General features: G+C 33.8%; 1 protein-coding gene across 1 annotated transcript; it reads left to right on the top strand.

Moving 5' to 3' along the window:
* The first annotated feature begins 222 nt into the window (after positions 1-222).
* Positions 223-4,198, top strand: LOC145086684 (Leucine-rich repeat protein kinase family protein). Its single transcript, XM_079024516.1, has 2 exons — positions 223-2,618; positions 3,436-4,198. Exons 1-2 carry the CDS (start codon positions 344-346, stop codon positions 3,948-3,950), a joined length of 2,790 nt encoding a protein of 929 aa, XP_078880642.1. The 5' UTR covers positions 223-343; the 3' UTR covers positions 3,951-4,198.
* Positions 4,199-20,861: the final 16,663 nt, after the last annotated feature.

Here is a 20,861-nt window from a genome sequence, read left to right as displayed (position 1 = left end):
ACATTTTTTTAAAAATAAATTATTTACCACTTTAAATCAATAAATACTTAAAAACACTATGAGAGTTAAAAAAGAATCCTATAAACACCCCCTAAAGATTTGTTTCCGAATAATTAACGGAGGGACCAAATATGAAGGATGCCTAATCTTTGAGGTAATTTTTGAAAATAAGATAGAAAGACAAGTGCGGTCAAAACGGTGAAAAAAAAAGCTGAAACAACGCGTTGGTTTTGGTTCTCTCGGACAAAGAAATAAACAAACGCAGCTGTCTTTTCCCATATATGGTCTCTTCACAGCTTCGGCTTCACCCACCATAACTTCAAGGCTTCCCCAGTCAACAACAATGGCACATGAAGTTGCCAACCACCGTCTCCTCCTCTGTCTCCTCTCCTGTCTCCTCCTCATCCTCTCTTTCTCCACCGCCGATGATGCCGCCGTCATGTCTAAGCTCGCCGCCTCCATCTCTCCCGCCCCATCAAGCTGGACAGGCACTGATTTCTGTTCATGGAATGGAATCAACTGTGACAACTCCAATCCCAAACGTGTCACCGCCATTAATCTCGCTTCCAAATCTCTCACCGGAAACCTCCCTTCCGACCTGAACCAGCTCTCCCAACTCAAAACCCTCGCCCTACAAAGCAACTTCCTCTCCGGCGATTTACCTACCTTAGCGAATCTCACTTTCCTCGAATCAGTGTTCCTTGATGGCAATAACTTCACTTCTATCCCATCGGATTTCTTTCTGGGTCTGACGAATCTACAGAGTTTTAGCATTTCAGACAACTTAGATCTGTCTCCATGGGTTCTTCCCAATCATCTCACAGATAGCAGCAATCTGCAGACGTTTCAGGCGAGTAACGCGAAGATAATGGGATCCATCCCGGACATCTTTGATAGTTTCCCTAATTTGCAGAACCTCCGGCTGTCTTACAACAATCTCACCGGAAACCTACCGAAGACTTTTGGGGGTTCCGAAATCCAGAATCTATGGCTCAACAATCAAGAAAGTGGACTTTCTGGTACCCTTGATGTGCTTTCTTCAATGACACAACTTTCTCAAGTATGGCTACAAGCTAACGCATTCACCGGTGCTATTCCGGATCTCTCGAAATGCACTAATCTGAACGATTTACAACTCCGGGATAATCAGTTCACCGGAATCGTTCCTCCGTCGCTGATGTCTCTTCCCCAATTATCAAAGATTTCTCTACGAAACAACAAGTTGCAAGGTCCATTGCCTGTGTTTGGCTCTAATGTCACCTCCGATATCACTTCCAATAGCTTCTGTTCACCTAATCCGGGACCATGTGATCCACAAGTAACGGCGCTCCTCGAGGTCGCCGGAGCAGTTGGATATCCGATGTCGTTAGCGGAATCTTGGCAAGGAAACAACGCCTGCGACAGCTGGAGCTTCGTTAGCTGTGATTCTTCCGGGAAGAATGTCACCTCCGTGAGCTTATCGAGGCAGAAGCTCTCAGGTACGATTTCACCGGCGTTCGCAAATTTGACCTCGTTAAGAAGTTTATCATTAAACGATAACAATCTCGTTGGCATTATTCCTTCAAACTTAACATCCTTGCCGAATCTTCAACTTCTTGATCTATCCAACAACAATCTCTCCGGTGCTATACCATCGTTCCCACAAAACGGAATAAAGTTTTCACATGATGGCAATCCATTATTAGGTCAAGACGTTCCAATTGGACCTCCGGGCCCACCTGGATCTACACCGAGCTCCACCGATCCCGGTAAAAACCCATCTGGCTCCTCAAAAGGGTCCCCCGTCTCCGGTGGTATGATCGCCGGAATCGTCATCGGCGTTCTTGTTTTTCTCGCAATCGTGTTCTTTGTTTTCTTCAAGTGTTGTGCGAAGAAGAAACACCAAAAGTTCGGTCGTGTTGAGAACCCAGAAATCGGTCAAGAACTGATGAAACCAAGCGTCATCGGAACCAGTTCAAACGGATTCAATGGCGGATTTAGCGAGTTGCAGAGCCAGAGCTCCGGCGACCATAGTGAAATGCATGTTTTCGAAGGGGGTAATGTCGTAATTTCAATTCAAGTTCTCCGACAAGTCACGAACAATTTCAGTGAAGATAACATACTAGGAAGAGGTGGATTTGGGGTCGTTTACAAAGGGGAATTACACGATGGAACAAAAATTGCAGTCAAAAGAATGGAATCGGGTGTCATGGGAACAAAAGGGTTAAACGAATTTCAAGCTGAAATTGCGGTTCTCACTAAGGTTAGACATAGACATTTAGTGGCACTTCTTGGGTATTGTATCAATGGAAATGAGCGACTTTTGGTGTATGAGTATATGCCACAAGGGACTTTAAGTCAACATTTGTTTGAATGGAGTGAACATAAGACACCTCCACTTAGTTGGAAACAAAGGGTTTCGATTGCTTTAGATGTGGGAAGAGGGGTTGAGTATTTGCATAGTTTGGCACAACAAAGTTTTATTCATAGAGATTTGAAACCTTCAAATATTCTTCTTGGTGATGATATGAGGGCTAAAGTTGCGGATTTTGGTTTGGTTAAGAATGCACCGGATGGGAAGTATTCGGTTGAGACACGACTTGCGGGGACTTTCGGTTATCTTGCACCCGAGTATGCTGGTGAGTACTAAATCTTTTATATATATATATATATATATATATATATATATATATATATATATATATATATATATATATATATATATATATATAATTTTTTCAAGATTATTAATCTTATGTTTATGCAAAAGAGGGTTGTTTTTCTAGCAAACCTACAACCCTAGATGCAAAAGGTGTTGATGCGAGTTGCAACTAAAAAGGAAAACTTTTTTACACATTTGGTTTGGAGATTAGTAATCTTTAATGTTAGATGCAAGTTGCAACTAAAAAGAGTGTCTTTTTACACATTTTGTTTCAAGATTAGAAATCTTCAATGTTCTATGCAATGCAAGCTAAAAAGACAAGTTTCCTACACATTTTGTTTTAAGGGTAGTAACCTTTAGTTTTTTATGCAACTAAAAAGACAACCTTTACCTTTTACATGTTTTGTTTCAAAACTAGTCATCTTGAATGTTCCATGCAACTAAAGAGACAATCTTTTTACATTTTCATTTCAAGATTGGTAATCTTTAATGTTCCATGAAACTAAAAGGACAATCTTTTTACACTTTCGTTTCAAGATTAGTAATCTTTAATTTTCCATGCAACTAAAAAGACAATCCTTTTACACCTTTCTTTTCAAGATTAGTAATTTAATTAATATTTTCTTATAAAAAGGTTGTTTTTAAAAGCACACATTGTCCCATGGCCTACTAGTGGCTGGCACCCTTGTGCTAATCTTTATTGTTCTAACAAAAATATGATATTTTTAAACATTTCACTTCAAGATTTGCGATATTCAATGCTAATTTTTGTCAAATTTTCATGATCAAAATAGCAACCGGAAGAGTGACAACAAAGGTCGATGTTTTCGCATTCGGCGTGGTGTTAATGGAGTTGATAACGGGCCGAAAAGCCCTAGACGAAACAATGCCTGACGAGCGGTGTCATTTGGTGACATGGTTCCGAAGAGTCCTCATCTCAAAAGAAAACATGCTAAAAGCCATTGACCAAACCCTAGAAACCGAAGACGAAGAAACACTGGATAGCATTTCAAAAGTAGCAGAGCTCGCGGGCCACTGTACGGCCCGCGAGCCCTTCCAGAGACCCGACATGGGTCACGCAGTGAACGTGTTGGGTCCTCTGGTCGAGCAGTGGAAGCCTTCTCGACCAGAGGAAGAGGATGGCTATGGAATCGACCTCCATATGAGCCTTCCTCAAGCCCTTCAAAGATGGCAAGCCGATGAGGGCACTTCTAGAACATTTGATATGTCTTTTAGTCAAACACAATCGAGTATTCCCTCTAAGCCTTCGGGATTTGCCGACTCATTTGACTCGATGGATTGCCGATGAATCCGATACACAGATATATTTCGTGATATTTTTTCATTTTTTATGGGTAAGATTGAAATTGAAAAGTATGTTGTTAACTTATTATTGTTTACAATGGTAGTGCTCAAATGATGCATTAGATAGTTGTACCTTATGCAGAAGCATGCACTACGATTTGTTTGTTGCTTAAAATGTATAATAGACCATGTCGCTTTTACATTTCCATGTTCTTAATCTTATCAAATATAGTATGAGAATTTTAATGTTAATATGGATTCAACTTATTTACTATTTATTAAAAATGTTAGATATTTGTGCTAATTTAATGTATAAAATAAAAATACTTACTACATTTGAACATATTGGCAAGTTAAAATCAGCTTGAAATTTTTAATACAACCAACAAATTTAAATAAACCGTTGAAAATTACATTAGCTTGTAAATTAAGCATTTGAAATGGTACATTTATGAGGGGTACATTTTGCATAGAAAGTATGACATGACCAAGTCTTAGGGTTTATGTTATAGTAACATATACAACATGCATTAAAACATGTACATTTGTCAAGATTTGTTATGTTGCTAAAATAATGGACCATTCAAAAAAGAGGCAAGTGGATTGGAATGATCTCTTCCAGCCTGTGGAAGTGGGATTCTGCAACTAGCCAGCTAATTTGACATGTGTGGGTCCCATCGAATCACCATAGGAGAAACAGAAAGCTTTTAGCTATGGAATATTTGTTCGGCCTTTTCTTTAAAAAGCAATTCGAGATCAGTTTCGAAAAGGTGTGATATTCCAAATAGCTTTCTTTATGAGTTAGTATGTTGTAGGTTATAGAATCTTGATCTCAATTTGCTTTAGTTATGCATTGTCAGTTGTACAGTACACGTCATCTGATCCCAAGTAGCATTATGCATTGACAACTTGTACAAAATGCAAAGTTATGGGGTTTGTATACGTGTTTTAATGTCCTGTTGACTATATGTTTTGTAGCTGTTCACATGAATTTAATGTTCGGCGATTATAATTATAGATACATATAAATTAATTTTGGAAGGCCAAGATGAATAGTAAAATGAGCTTTGGTGGTTGAGATATTGACCACAATAATTTGTTATATGAGCAGTTTTGGTCCCTTAAATTATGGTTTGGCTTCTGATGGTAGGGTTGGAACTGTGAAGCCGATACACATGCTTCCTTCTATTTCCCACCGCCTTCATGGATACGTGTCCTTGTAGAAAATGATGGAGGCTCCACGTTTCTTCCACTGATTAATTCTCAATGTTCTCGATCTTCTATACCTCAAATCACACCCCCACTTCACCTTTCTTTCTTCTGAATGAAATCGAGACACATACCTTGTTTTACTCCCTCTCATGATCGACTACGTCGATTGATGTTTATTTTGTTCCAATTTTTTTGGGGTTGATTTCTTTTGCTTCATCTCCCATTTTTCTCTATTTCTCCGTTTGTTCATCTTTTGTGTTTGATTTTGCCCTTTCCCTAAGATATAACAATCGTTTGAGTTCTAGGGATGGATTCGAAATGAAACAGAAAGCGAACGATTCCCCTATGTTGTTGTGTTAACAGAAACAAAAAAAGGGAAAGTTAGCCGACGATGCAGAAAGAAGCAACCCCGTGCTGTATCGATACTGTTCAACCCTAATTTCTTCAGGTCTTCATTCTACGACATATTTTTGAGAGGTAAATTGTAAACCCTAAGTATAAATTCTGAAATTACTTGGATTTTATTGTCTGCCTGTGGAATCACAATCAGAATTGATAGTTGGGAAAGGAAAACCCGAACAATCAATGAAGCTAGGTTTTTTCTCACTTGGTTAGTCTCTGAAAAAAATATCTTTTTTTTTTGTTTGTTTGCATGTCTAGGTATATAATTGAAAGGTCTAGTATGCTCTAAGAGTCATATTAAAGTAATATTGCTAATTAACATATGATCCTAAAGGTCACACTAACAACAACTTGATACAATTGATTATTTATTAGAAATCGATTTTAATAAATATTCGATAAAACTCTTATAATTAAATTGAAAATTATTTATTGAAAATAATAATTTTCATTAGCAAGTAATATTACATAATTAATATGATATGATTAATAAGTAGTGTATAACTTTTTGGACTAGTTAAAACCTTTTTGTCTTTTACTCAAAAAACAAAGTTTATATTTTATAAACATTGACTTTATAAAAGTTAAACTAACCTTTCTCTTTTATATATAATTTTCGAAATTTGCATAAAAAGAAGAAGAGTATGGCTTTTCCATTAGTCTTTTCAAAAGAATTCAAGCATGAGAGACATGTTTATGACATGAGAATATATGTGCTTAAAGTGTTAAGACCTAATGGTTAATAATTTCACTTTATGCATATAAATAAGAGGCTTGCATTCTTGAAATGTGGCTCATTCATTCCTTGAAAAAGTGGCCGAAACTTCTTCTCCCCTTCTCATTCACTCTTAATTAGTTAAGAACACTTGAAGTTACTTGCATCTTCAAGCCTTCTTTAAGTTCATATTGGTTATGAACTTAAAGCTCAAGGATTTAAGAGTTTATGGACTAGAATCTACATCAAGTTGAGTCATTGTTGGTGTTTCATGCATCTTTTGTCATTTAAAGTTGTCTTATAAAAACAAAGGTTGTTTGATGTGTATATTGATGTATATGATGTGCATAAACTAGCCAATGACCAATGTGTTGTTGTGTTGGTTGTTTTATTATAAAAATGGTTGTAATAATTTATTTATTCATATGACATGTAATAATTTAATAGATTAGCTTTTCTTGTTTATTTTTGTAAAGTAATATATTAGTTTTTAGAAATAATTTATTTATACAAAAATGTAACAATAAATGAAGTTAGAGCCATTTTTGAAGACAAAAGAGGCAATTTTCGAGTCTACTAAAGTGTTGAGCAAAAAGATGACACTTTCTGAAAAGTGTCATGAATGCTATCAACAATAGCCTTTTATTTAAAGGGTTGTTGGCCTAATGCAACCGTTTCTGCAACCCTTTTCTGAAAAGTGTTGCACGTGGCTGAATTTTTCCTTTAAAGAAGATTTTCCAATCTTTTGCAACCAATGGATTTTACTCAAGTGGAAGCTTCTTCAACAACATTTCAAGAATATTTTGGTCCCCTTAAATGTCCCTTTAGGAATGGACTTGGCATTTTTGTGTTTGCTCACAAAAATGTCATTAGTTGGTTATGTTTATGCACATATCTTTTTATGTATGTTTCTGTTGTTTATTTTATAAAATTATTATATGTGGTTGATAAATTAGTTTTTCACATGCTAAGATAATTTGGACAAAATAAACATCACATAGAGTTTCGGTTTTCAAAATTATACATAAGGTATAACAAGTTATTTTTTTTTAAAATAAAACCCAGTTTTATAAAATCGTATAAAAAACTAGCTTTTTATATAGAACCTTTAAAAAGTAATTTTATTTGTAAAATTGACACCATCGTTTATTATATGCATGTGATAACCATGATATCATATGTTTTTAAACTAGAATTATAAAACATATAAAGACCCTTTTTACAAACCTTAAATCTATGTAATCCTTTTGAAGAACACTCGCACGTCTCTTGTATGCACTAGTGAGATAAATGATACCTAACCGCTTAGTGTTACCCTTTGATGGCTGGGGTGTATTTGCGATTTCTATAACCAAGTTATAGGCCGATTACACAAAATTTTCAAATTAGACGATTTGATCGGAAATCTTTTGTGATAAAGGATACCTAAGCAAGAGAGATCCGATGCATAGATGGGATCAAACATATCTAACTAAATTTGTTATTAGAGATCCCATAAATCTAAGAATTATAGAGCAATATATAATTGATAATCGATATCTACCGGGTTGAATTCAAATGGATGGGATAAAGGATACCTAACCATTTGTTTGTTTTGCAACTTGAATCCTATACTTTGATAATTAATGTTTTTTGGAAACTAAAAGAGTATTAATTATTAAAGATTAAATATTGAAAATACTAAATGAATTTTGTTAAAATTTTGTAGTTAAATAATCTATTCCCATTATCACGAATTGTCATTTTCTTTAATGACTTAATTAAACAACAACATTCAATAGATACAACTTCAATGAATGGGTTCATGTTTTAAGAGACAATCTCGTAAGAGATATGAAGTTGTATACACTTAAAGGTCCTAGTCCTATATTATTTTCTTTGAGCAATTAAACCTGAACATGATACCTACTAAAGGCATCATTGTAATGCTAAAGATGCTTCTAACATCAAGCTAGGAATAGTTATTCATGACTTCTAGGAAGTCTTGGATAATTCAAACATATATCTGATGATATAACAGGTCAAGAAATATTCCAATAAATATAGTGATATTTTATTTAAAGCTAGTTTAAACATTGAAATAATGCAAGGCTAAAGGGTCACCCAGTGTGATCTAATATGCCCATGTTTTATGAACTGAACACCTTTAAGCCCAAGAAATCTACTAAAGCCCACATAGATGGATCTTGTTTCTTTTGAGAAGAAACTAGACACTGGAAGATGATTTACTCCTCTTATTTGGAAAGAAAGTCTGGAATAGACTAGTACTTCTAGTATCTACTATATAGAACTCATACTTTTCATGTAACACTTAGGTACTTGGTACTTAAATGTTAATCTAATATTTGTAAATGGCTTGCAGATATTTATTGAAGAGTAACCAGCTGAGAACAACCAAGTTGGAACTACACTCTCGGAGTTTAGTTTATTATTTATGCTTAGAACATAAATTACTTGTAATGTAAAACAATATTTGTTTTCGAACAATGTATGTTTTAATTTAGCATGCCTAAATTTAAGTCTCAATCATTTTATTCAAATGTTTGATAATTCACACAATCGTTTTTCATAACGATAATATTAATATTATGAAATTATTAACTTGTATTTATGAGACTAGATCTCTTAATAGAGTTGTGAAGTAAATATCAACATTTTGTGATTAAAATTAAAGTTCTATATGCAAGCACTTTTGACTTAAACTTGTTTTAAATCAAACTCATCTTTGACATTGTTATCTTTATTATATAAATGGCATTCACATATCCCAACTTCAAGAAAGGGATCTTTTAAGGCAAATAATGTAGTTTATTTGACATATGTGAAACTTATTTATATGTAAAGTATTCCTATTGATATTTTCACTAAAGTATAGAGAAAATAATTAAGGAACTATACACTTTGATGTACGAATTCCTTTTTAATGAATGTCTGAGATTAAGCATGAGATAACAAATCAAATTTGTTAACAATTATAGTAGTTTTAATTATATTTTTTGTGGTAAAAATAATTGTGAAATATTTCTTGAAGGTTTCAAAAGTTGAGATACAAATCAGTAAGAATCATCTAAGGCCTTAATGATAATAAAGGATGATTAAATCTTACCTGGTATGGTTTAGTTTCTAATAGGTAGAAATATCATCCTTTAATCTTTTTGGGATAATACTTAAATCACTATTAATTGTATCTTGAATACAAATACCAACTAATAAGTAGAATAAACATTTTATAAGATTAAATATGGAAAGGCTCCATCCTCTTCTTACTTAATGTTTTATGGATTTGAAGCCGATGTTAGACTAAAACTTCTAAACCCAAAATCTACTAAATACATATTTGTATAATAATCTAAATATGGCTTAGATTGTTATATGCAAACCTACTAAGAATAGGTTCTTTTATTCTTGTGAAACCTAAGTTAGCAGAAAGCAAGCTTCTAATGACAAAGCAAGTGGGAGGTACATGGAACTTGAAGCAGCTCAAGAACCATAACCTTATGTAGTAATAGTTGGTACTAGTTTTAACAAGGATTGTTAAACTTGAATAATAGCTATTCACAAACGCAAATTGTTTGCATTAATGGTAGAATTCATCTATGACTTGAGAAATGTGGAATCTCTCATGATGAACTTTTATTGATGGTTTCTAAAAAATCCATCAAATACCAAGATGCTCTGTCAGATCTCGAATCCGATAAATAACTTAGAATCATGAACATGAGATGTAATCTATGTACAAGAATCAAGTACGACTTGATTAAAATTTATCCCTATAGCAAGGCAAGAAGGAGTAAATAATTCTTCTAGAAAGAATAAATTACATGGATAACCATACACATTTAAAGCAAGACTTGTTAAAAAAGGTTTCTCTCATACTCATGTAATTGAATATGGTCCTCATCATACTCATGACACTGATTGTGATCAAACCTTTTTCATAGATAGCTATGATTAGATCAACAAGGATATTATTTACTTTATATTCATATTCTTAATATGAGATATAGTAAATAGATTTCAAGAAAGACCACTTTTCTTAATAGAGATCTATAGTAAATAGATATCTATATAGATTAGCCTGGAGGTTTTCTTAATCCAAGTTATCCTAACAAAATGTGTAGACCTTGAGATCCACTTCTGGATATAAAGTAAACATCTCAATGTTGCAATCATCATTTTAATGTAAAACTACAAGGTATGTTTTTATATCAAAATGAATAGAACATGTGTGTTTACTAAGAACTAGTCGGAGCATAGTGAAATTCCTAATCTTGTATGAGTGAAACAAACTTATTCATTTAAAGTCACATTCTAACTAAGCAAGGTCGTTTTCACCTTGACTCGGAAAGTGTTTCTAAAATGAAAGACATAGGAAGGAGAATATACATTCCTGGAATGTAAAATCTATAAGGGATTGATAAAAGGAATATTAAAAGTTTCATGTCCTTATACATATATTGGCAATATCTTGAAAGGGATCAAGACATAAGATTCTTTAGAGAATTCTTGATATTGTCATATGGCACCATTCTGAGCTAGCCTCAAAAGTACATAACTCATAGGCTTGAACTAGATAAAATGATTTATATTATATTTGCTTGGCAAATGAATTCATCATTTATGCCATATTATGCATAGGACATGGTATTTGATTATGTTGTACGCATGTCATATGATACTAATTGAATACATGGTTAAGTAACTGGATGACTAAAAGAGCATTCTAAGGGTACTTTAGAAGAACTAAGAGAATGTATGTAACATCCGGGTTCCCAGGTATTATTTCTTATTCATTTATTTTTGGATTTTGATAGGGGACTCGGCGAGTTGGAGTATAAACTCGCCGAGTATGGTCGCGGATGTCCACGCGGATTCGTGTCTGGACTCGACGAGTCCACGCTGTTTAATGAAACCCTAATTTCATGGGTTTGGGACCTATTTAAAGGCCCTTAGGGCCGTCATTTGCATCTATCAGTCCCTTGAGAGAAACCCTAGAGCACTTGAGCGTTTTGGGAAGAGAGAAAAGGCCATTGTTAACATTGAAGCTTGTTTAACAAGGAAAAAGGAGGTTTTAGCCAAGAGGAAGCAAGGGAAGTGGACATCCTGTGATTTTGGAGCTCAGAGCATCACTTTAGAAGTAATATCTTGGCTCCTTTTCTGTTGTTATGATGATGATGTGGATTTAGGGTTTCTCGGACCCTTTATTGACTAGTTTTGAGGCCAATCCGTCCCTATGTGCGTTGAGGCGTTAGATCTGGATCCATTGAGGTCCAGAGGGCTTTACTCTTCAATCTTTATGAAGATCTTTGGGGGTTTTCACCATGGGTTCTAATAAATAGGGCTAAAACATCATATAAGAGCAAATAGAGGTTGTTTGTGTGTCAAGATCCGAACTTTACATGATTATCATGCTTGGAGAGGCTAGATCTATGATTTGATGGAGCAGATCTAACCTCAGAAGTTGTCTTTAGTTTGTGCATGGCATGAACTCGCCGAGTTGTTCTTGGGACTTGGCGAGTAGTTTGAAGGTTTCCCGTTAATCACTTAGTAAGTGGACTTGTCGAGTTGGGGGAATGACTCGGTGAGTCAGGGTGAGTCAGGTGTCTGAGTTCGAGTTGGAACTCGTCGAGTTGTTCTTGGGACTTGGCGAGTTGAGTCGAGGTGGCCCCGCGATTCTTGCTAGGTGGAACTCGTTGAGTTGAGGAAACACTCGACGCGCCAAGAGAGGGTTCAAGAGACAGTCAGTTGACACGTGTAGACTCGTCGAGTCTCCCTAGTGCACTCGCCGAGTCAGGTCAAAGTCGACCGTTGACCTTGTGGTCTTTTAGGGTTGAGTGCAGTTGTATTTATGGGAATATTTTCCTTATTGGATTAGGCGGAGGCTAGGTCACATTTCTACCAAGACAGAGACTTACCGAGATATCAGAGGTGAGTCTTCTCACTATACTGTACCTGGAAGGGTACCTATGTGTGACCGGAAGGTCTTGTATGCAATGAGTTGCATGTTTTGTATGCGTCATGTATATGATATGTATGCTATGTATGATATGGGCCGGAAGGCATTATGACATGGACCGGAAGGTCAGGGAGTCATGGACCAGAAGGTCAAAACGAGTAGGACCGGAAGGTCTACTGGGACTGGGACGGAAGTCCCCTGAAACACATGGACCGGAAGGTCGTGTGAAGTATGGCCTGGAAAGGCATATGTGTGTAAGGGTATTTTGGGGAAACTCACTAAGCTTTTATGCTTACAGTTGTTGTGCTATGTGTTTCAGGTACTAGCGAGGACCGTGGAAAGGCGCCGGCGTGATGCGTACACACTAGAGAGAGGATTTGATTTTTGTGATCTTGGGATACGATATGTTTTGATAACTAGTATCAGATATTTTGTAAAACTTTTTATATGAAAATGGTTGTGTCAAAAGGAAAATTTTGTTTTGAAATTTACGTTGTTACAATGTATATGAGACAATCGGTTTAGAAAGGATATTTATGGAAAGAGCTACACAAGATGTTAAGTTCTAAACATACATAAGTAATTATGAATTATAATTGGATTTTGACTTCATTATGGAATGAAGAGTAAGTTTGTTGGAATGAGGTCCGAACATAACATAATGAAACAATCTACTACAAAATAAGAATACACTACTTTAGAAGTTGAATTCAAATATGATTGGATGAATGAGATCATTGAAAAACTATGTTGATTTCTGCCATTCAAGGATCACATAGAAATATTTGTGACTTCGAGAGTATACTTAATCAAGCTAAGAGACTCTATATCAAGAAAGAACATCAATCATATTCTCCAAGATATTTGACTATACTTAGAGTAAAGCTAAGTATGGAGATGATAGTATTCACAAAATTCATACAAATTAAATTTTGACAGATCCATTGATAAAGTTATTCTTTTGAGATAAGTATGATTGGTCATACTTTAGCTATAAGATTTTATTATTCTGGAAATGGGTTTTGATTTGGATTTAGTATTTGGATATTGAAACATTATACCAACAACTATTAGATAATGTTATGATGTATTAGGATATAGTCATCACATTAATACTTGTTGTGTTCTATAATAACATGTTTAATCCATGAATAATGTTATTATTCTAAAAGTTCATAGTCAGCTATAATTGTGGGAGCAATTATGAAGTAAGACTAATATGAATTGGATTGGTTGGCTCTCACTATATGAAAGTGGAAAGTGGTTGTAACCAAGTTTCATAGGTACTTGTCAGAGAACTAGTATTGAACTGACCCACATCAAGATCATCTCATGAATCACTATCGTGAATGATGCTTGATTAAAATGTACTATATTTGTATCCTTAACACCTAAGATACATAGTTGAACTTAAGTGTAGGGAGTACTATGCTTTGATATGGTCAAATGTTGTTCCTTAGTTGAGTAGTTATAAAAGGAATTTTTAGGTATGGTATGAACTATGCAAGTGGCTTATGTAGTCAAGATGAGATTTGTTCCTTTTATGTGTTGAGAGTTAGAAATCTAACCTCTTATTATTGACTTAAACTTTTATTGGTCATTTTCATGAAGTTACCACTTCATATTCTCATATTTTCTAATAATTGACCATTTTGCCTTTTTGGTCAATAGTTAAGTAAAGTCAACTTACTCTAAATTTCAGGTTCTTACAATGTAAATGAGCTTTCTTGTGCGGGTGATCAAAAATGTATTAGAAATCATGGTTGACATCAAAGTGTTATTTAATCCCCGTTTATGACGACAAACCATTATCATAACAAAATGAATATTTTACCCTCACACGAGGGCCACATGCTTTAATTAACGGGAGTTGGGCTAATAGACGTACAATGCAAAAAAAGCAAACTACAAAACCCAACAATGTTATAAAATCAATACTAGGATCAATAGCGTGAACTGTGACAAACCTTAGGGAACAAATGTTTAACTTACTCTATTATATATATATATATATATATATATATATATATATATATATATATAGGGTGGGTTCAACAAAGAATCATTTTAAACCTTAGAACCAAGGAACCAATCTTTTTCTCGATTTTTAGAGCAATTATTTCATAAAAAAACTAAAAATATAGAAATTCATAATTTTTTATCCTCCATCCATTGATATCAAATTTGATAAACAAAAAAATTAATCTGTTTAGATTCGCACTGTGAATTTGTTTAAATTCAGACTGTGAATTTTGTGTTGTGAAATTTGCGCAGATTCACACTATGAATCTGTGCCGATTCAGACTGTGAATTTGTACAGATTCATACAGTGAATTTATACAAAATTAATGATTTATAGTGTAGATTCACAATGTGAATTTGAACATATAAAAAAGTAATTTTTTTTTATCAAATTTGATATCAATGGAAAGAATATATAAAGTTATGCATTTCTATATTTTTAGAATTTTTTTCTGATAAATAATAAGATCTAAAACTTGAAAAAATAATGGTTCCTTGGTTCTATGGTTTAAAATGGTTTCTTGTTGAAATTTTGCCTATATATATATATATATATATATATATATATATATATATATATATATATATATATATATATATATTATTTCAAACTTATTTTACAAGAAAACTTTCCAAACCCTCTCAAACTCTCCCAATAAGACTTTCATCTTTTATTATATTAGATTTACACACTACACAAACTCTATATTCTCTCTCATCTCAAACTTGAAGAACACATAAACATTACCACCAGTTGCCACCAACCACCACCCCCTGCTGTCGCCGCCTCCTACCGTCGGCGTACCATCGCCACCTCCGACCACCGACGAACCACGACCATCAGATCCACAAGCTACGGTTGACTCCAGATCTACAATTTCAGCTTCAGATCTAGAATTTTCAGTTACGGACCTACAATTTTCAGCTTCAGATCTACGACTTTAGTTTTCAGATCTATGATTTTCATCTTCTGATCTACGACTTTCATCTTCAAATCTACAATTTTTGTATTCAGATCTACCACTTTTGTCTTCAGATCTACCATTTTCGTCTTCATATCAACCATTTTCTCCTCCAGATTTATGAGCTCCGACGAGTGGTGATAACAACCACCTTCATCCATCACCGTCACCGCTAATGGAAACATGTATCTGATAAGATCTTATTAAAATACTTCGATATCCACCATCGATCTCCACCTAGTCTATGATCTGGAGTCATGTAATTGTTTCAACTTCACTTTCCCTCTCTAAAACGAAAAAACATCTTAGTTCTGGTGCGATTTGGTAAGAGCTGATACCACCGTCATCACCGTCAACTTCGTTTCCACCATCGCTACCACCACTGATGTCACATTACACCCTCCTACTGTCGACATCATGTTCAGGTCTAGTCAGATCTGGTTTGTATGGTTTGGTTTTTCTAGATATGGTTTGTGTTGTTCTATTTCATGTATATATATGAAGCTATAATAGTGGTATCGGTAGCTGATAGTAGTTCCACCACCTTAGATACGTTCCAACACCGTCACATTCTCCATCTCTTTCTTTCTGACCTCCAGTGAAACACATCAGGTATGTCGATTTTTTTCCTTCTGTTAAGCTGTGAATTTAATGTTTTAATATCTCATTTATTGTTTATTTTTGTTAATCATAGTTTTTTCTGTTGTTAAGTTGTGGATCCATGCTTTTTTTCCTTATTTGTTATAACATATGCATCAAATTGTTATTCATAGTTTATGTTTGATGGTTCTTATAATGTTAATTAAAAGTTAGAATATGTATTATTATGTTAATGTTTTCTCGAATAATGTGAATTTTTTTTTAAGCCGTGATATATGATTTTTAATGTTTCAACTATTGTTCAGCTATGTTAATGTTCGTTTTAACTGTGAATGAGTGAATTGATATGGTTTTAAGTTATGAAAGTATGAAGTTATTTGTATTAAGTTATGAATTTTGTATATAAACTTTGAATTGACTATATAAATGGTGTTAAGTTGAAAATATGGTTGTGGATGCGTACTTTTTGTGTATTAAACTTTGAATTTTGTATACTAAACTGTGATTTTTGTGTTTTAAAGTATGAATTGACTGCATTAAACTATGAATTTTCTTTTTAGACTATGAATTGACTATATTAAGCTGTGAGTTTTGTGTACTAAATTATGAATTGATTGTATTAAGTTGTGAATGAATTGGCATAAAGATTTGATTATTTTATAATTTTTTTGGTTGTTTTTGAAATAATGTAAATTTATTCACGACTTAATGTAATAAATTCACAATTTAAAATATGAATAATTTAGGTATAAATTTTTTTTGTTAATTTTCTTCTGAATATATATATTTTTTTTGTGATGTATAAGTAAGTAAGAATACATTAGTTTTAATAATAGTTTTGTATTAAATTCAAAATGAGTGAAATAAATAGTTTTATTAGACTGTGAATGTACTATTAAAGTTATTAATGCATGACTTTATTTACAGATCTGATTTAGAAGAAAATGATGGTTGTGATGTAGGTACAAGTGGTTGGTGGCAGTGTATGGTGGTGGTGGTAGTAGAGTTTGAATTTTTGATTTCTTTGAGTTTGTGAATTATTATAAAATGGTTTGTATTAAGTTTTGAATTTTATGAATTAAACTATAAATGAACTGTATAAACTTGTAATTTATATAAGTTTTGTGTTTAAAATGAGAGCATATAACAATGAAAATATTATACTGCAACAATTACAATTTTTCCCTTTTTGTATCAAAAAGAGAAAAACAAAAGGATTTTCACATGTTTAATAATAATATCATGTAAATATTTACTAACTAATGGGGGGTTCTTAGGCTTCTTAATCTTTTGTGGTTCTCATTTGAACCACTCCCTATATACATACATACATATATATATATATATATATATATATATATATATATATAGATGGGTTTTATACAAACCAAACAATCCTATGTGTGCATGCAACCCTAATTTGAGGATCTATGTTTTCACTATTAGACATACAAGCATTGAACACAAAAACTAGAAACCCTAGGAGGCACATGTAATTTTCGAAATTAACATATAATTAGGGTTAGGATACATACCTTTATTGTTATATTGTAATAACAATCAAATCCTTGAAGATCTTGAACTTTGGTAGCAACCGCCACAAGTGTCACGCCTATAATGGCTCACAAACAACCCTAGCAACCAAGGATTACTATGGAGAGAGAAGGGAAGTGGAAATTATGCCCTAGCCTCTCTTGGAGTGCCCTTATACGAAATCCAACCCTATAGGGGTTTATATAGGTGATAAGGAAGGTTTATGATAAGGCAGATGTATCTTAGATAACCCTAATCCCTCAACTTCCTCCCTAAGGCTTCCAAGGCACCTTTAGAGCCCAAGGAAACCCTAGGACGCTCTAGATTTCGTTCGATCCATCTAAGGGAGGTTCTAGAATGCTCAATGCTCAACTTTTGATCATTTTCACCTTTAGTCCCTACAGTTTCAATTAGTTCATTTAATCCCAAAATTAATTCCAAATTAATTTCTGGTTAAATATTAATTTAAAAATATGATTTCTAATTAATATATTATATCCATAATACATTAATAAATTAATTTATTAACCATGTAATAAATTAATAAATTATTCTTCTCTCTCCAACAATAATTCTATTCAATTGCCAGTTTTGAAGGCAACCCAAAAGGACATTGCTACTATCAATTCAAGTACATACCAATCATAGTTGTGGGCTTAGACACCTAATCCAACAGTCTCCCACTTGGATAACTCTAATAACTATAGTTGTAAGTATAACTTCAAAAATGACTAGCAAAATTTAGCTACCAAAAGTCGCTATCGAACACTAGTCTTATCAGTGATGTGTCCTTAAGATCAGGGATCATATATTCCTCCATTCTAGATATCGTATAAACCGAGACATGGCTTTTAATCATTCTCTCTATCTATGTGTTGTTTCCCGATTTCTGATTTATGACGACTGACAACAGACTACAATGGAACACATCAATTTAGTCCCGGCTTGGCCAAGCGCTTAGGGTGTCATCACTAAATCATCGAGGGGCCCACAGATATAGCTTTTATCCACTTTGGGTAAAAGGAACATATAAACTTCGACTCCAATTCTGGCTTGTATCTACTCATCAAATCACACATAACAATATGTTTTATAACACCAAGTTACTGGTGCGTTTACATATTATCAATGTGCAACTGACTTACAGAATACAACTCACACGTCTCGGTTTCAAGAATATAAGATATTATCATCTCACCAATCACTCACGATAAAATCCATGAAGCGATCCAAGTGAGCGTGGGTTTAATCCAATACTCTAATCTTATAGCAACACTCATGAACTCTGCAACAAACATGTGCTATGTCTAAACACTTTAGACAATCTACAGACGGACTCATGACCATCTTCATTCATACCTACTTCCAAAGTATGAGCGACTATGGAGGATTTGAATAATCTTATTATTCGGGAAGTTAAAACATGCAAAGTGAAACACAAGAATAATACTAATCCTATATGGCCCCAAACCTTTGAGTATAAATAAAACATTTTTTATTAAATCACCATATTGATTACTCATTATTTGTTGTTTCAGGTAATCAACTTCTTACTTGAATAATAACAACAGTTGTCTCATGCACCAAGCATGCACACTATGTTTACCTATGTTCATTACTTCGTGAAATAGATCAAATGAACACATTTCCAATGATGCTTATTTCACAATTCCTAATCCTAATAATTTGTGTAAGAATACAAAATTCTTGCCACAACTAGAATATGTTATATTCTAACATGTTATGCAACAGTCCTTTCGTAATGTCACGGCACAAAAGTCACCAAGACTCGGCCAATGAAATTACAAAGTGCTCTATTGGAGATTGATACACGACAATCCCATAGATGTGAGGTCTCACATTCAAAGTACATTCCTTTGAAAATCATTCTTGTATAAAAGTTTCTAACCTAGACATAAATTCTTAACATTCAACTCCTAATATGAAAACATTTCCATATTTACCATATGACAACTCATTCTAAATAGAATCATGTCTATTCATAATAATGTCAATATGGTCCATCCATTAGTATACTTCCAACTGCTCACAAGCGACCAATCCTTAGTGAACCTTAGATTGTTCTTGACAGTTGTTTAATTATTTTAGTCAAATCCGGTTCTAGTCCCTTTTTCCCTTTTAATGCCCTAGACATTTGAAAAATTTTAGAACGGTTAAATATTACAGCATATGCAATCAATCCTATACGAGAAGCGTATGGGACACGATTCATAATGTCTTACATGAAAGCATGATACTTTATTAGCCATTTTCCATAATATTTCTATTTGTCACGTTCTCACAATTCGAACTATGAAGAGGGATGTCGTAATCAAAATCAAAATTTAAGAATGCAGTTAATATATCCTTGACTAAATTTGATTAAAATTTCTCGATCTAAGCTTTTAGATTTGAAACGAAGTATAACATTCTCTCCCTTAATTATATCAAAACAACTTTTCAACCCCTACAACTTTGCAAAGTGAAACTTTTGTTTTTTGTAATTAATATTACCAACCTGCAACACTTCAAATAATAATCATGATCCCACTATCATGATGATTATATCCATTCCAGCATAACATTTATGCCCCCACTAGCTTTGACATGTATTCAGAAATCACTCAAACTTCTAGAAAACAATACTTATTGACTTCCAAAGTTCATCTTTACTAATACGATATGCTTCGATAAGCCTTCATCTAAGCTTCTCAAACTCATACACCTTTCCTTAGATAGCTCACATGTGTGTCTAAACTAATTCATAACTTATATTACTAAGTCCCACACGTTTAGACTAGTCGCCAAATCTCATAATTCGAACCATGAAGAGGGATTCCATATTGAATTTGAGAATGCAATTTACATAATCACTATCTCCTTATAATCTCTCTTAGTGAAAGCATTTCCTCATAATCATTTTCATGAAGGAGAGAAAACTTATGACACTTAGATTTTATGGTGTATGTGTTCCTATCCATGTGAATTTTTCATAACCATCATCGTAAGATAATGTTCGTGACAAATCCAAACTCATATGGACATAACTTGTTCATACTTGATTTCTTGCCATCAAGGGTCCCACCATTGCTTCTAAGTTATTTAGTGGTCCCCCTATACTTATCAATGTTCTTTCATTGAACAAGGTGCTTTCCTTTATGCAGTCTATTGAGAACTCGTAGAACTCATATGCATAGTTTACTAAACTGGAATGACACATAAACAAAGATATATCAACACGATAGGATACAAACCTCAAGTCGTGCACTGGTGTTTAATAATAGGTTTACTCTTGATTAGTTCTTGAAACTTTTCAAGATCATTTAGACTCCCACTAACCTCTTGACATATAAGATTCTCCTGTCAAGAAACATTTCTTGACAAACAAATATTCAATAGTTAGTGTGGATTCTTATGAAGACAAGCACTACACACATTTGGTATTAGTTGGTCTTTGTCTTATCCAAGACATCACAATTTACCAATTTCAAACGTGCAAGAGTAAGAAAAACA

This window comes from Lactuca serriola, chromosome 2 (genome assembly GCF_051521515.1).
Source record: "Lactuca serriola cultivar US96UC23 chromosome 2, Lser_US96UC23_V15, whole genome shotgun sequence".
NCBI classification, from domain to species: domain Eukaryota; kingdom Viridiplantae; phylum Streptophyta; class Magnoliopsida; order Asterales; family Asteraceae; genus Lactuca; species Lactuca serriola.
This window is presented reverse-complemented; position numbering and strand designations above follow the sequence as displayed.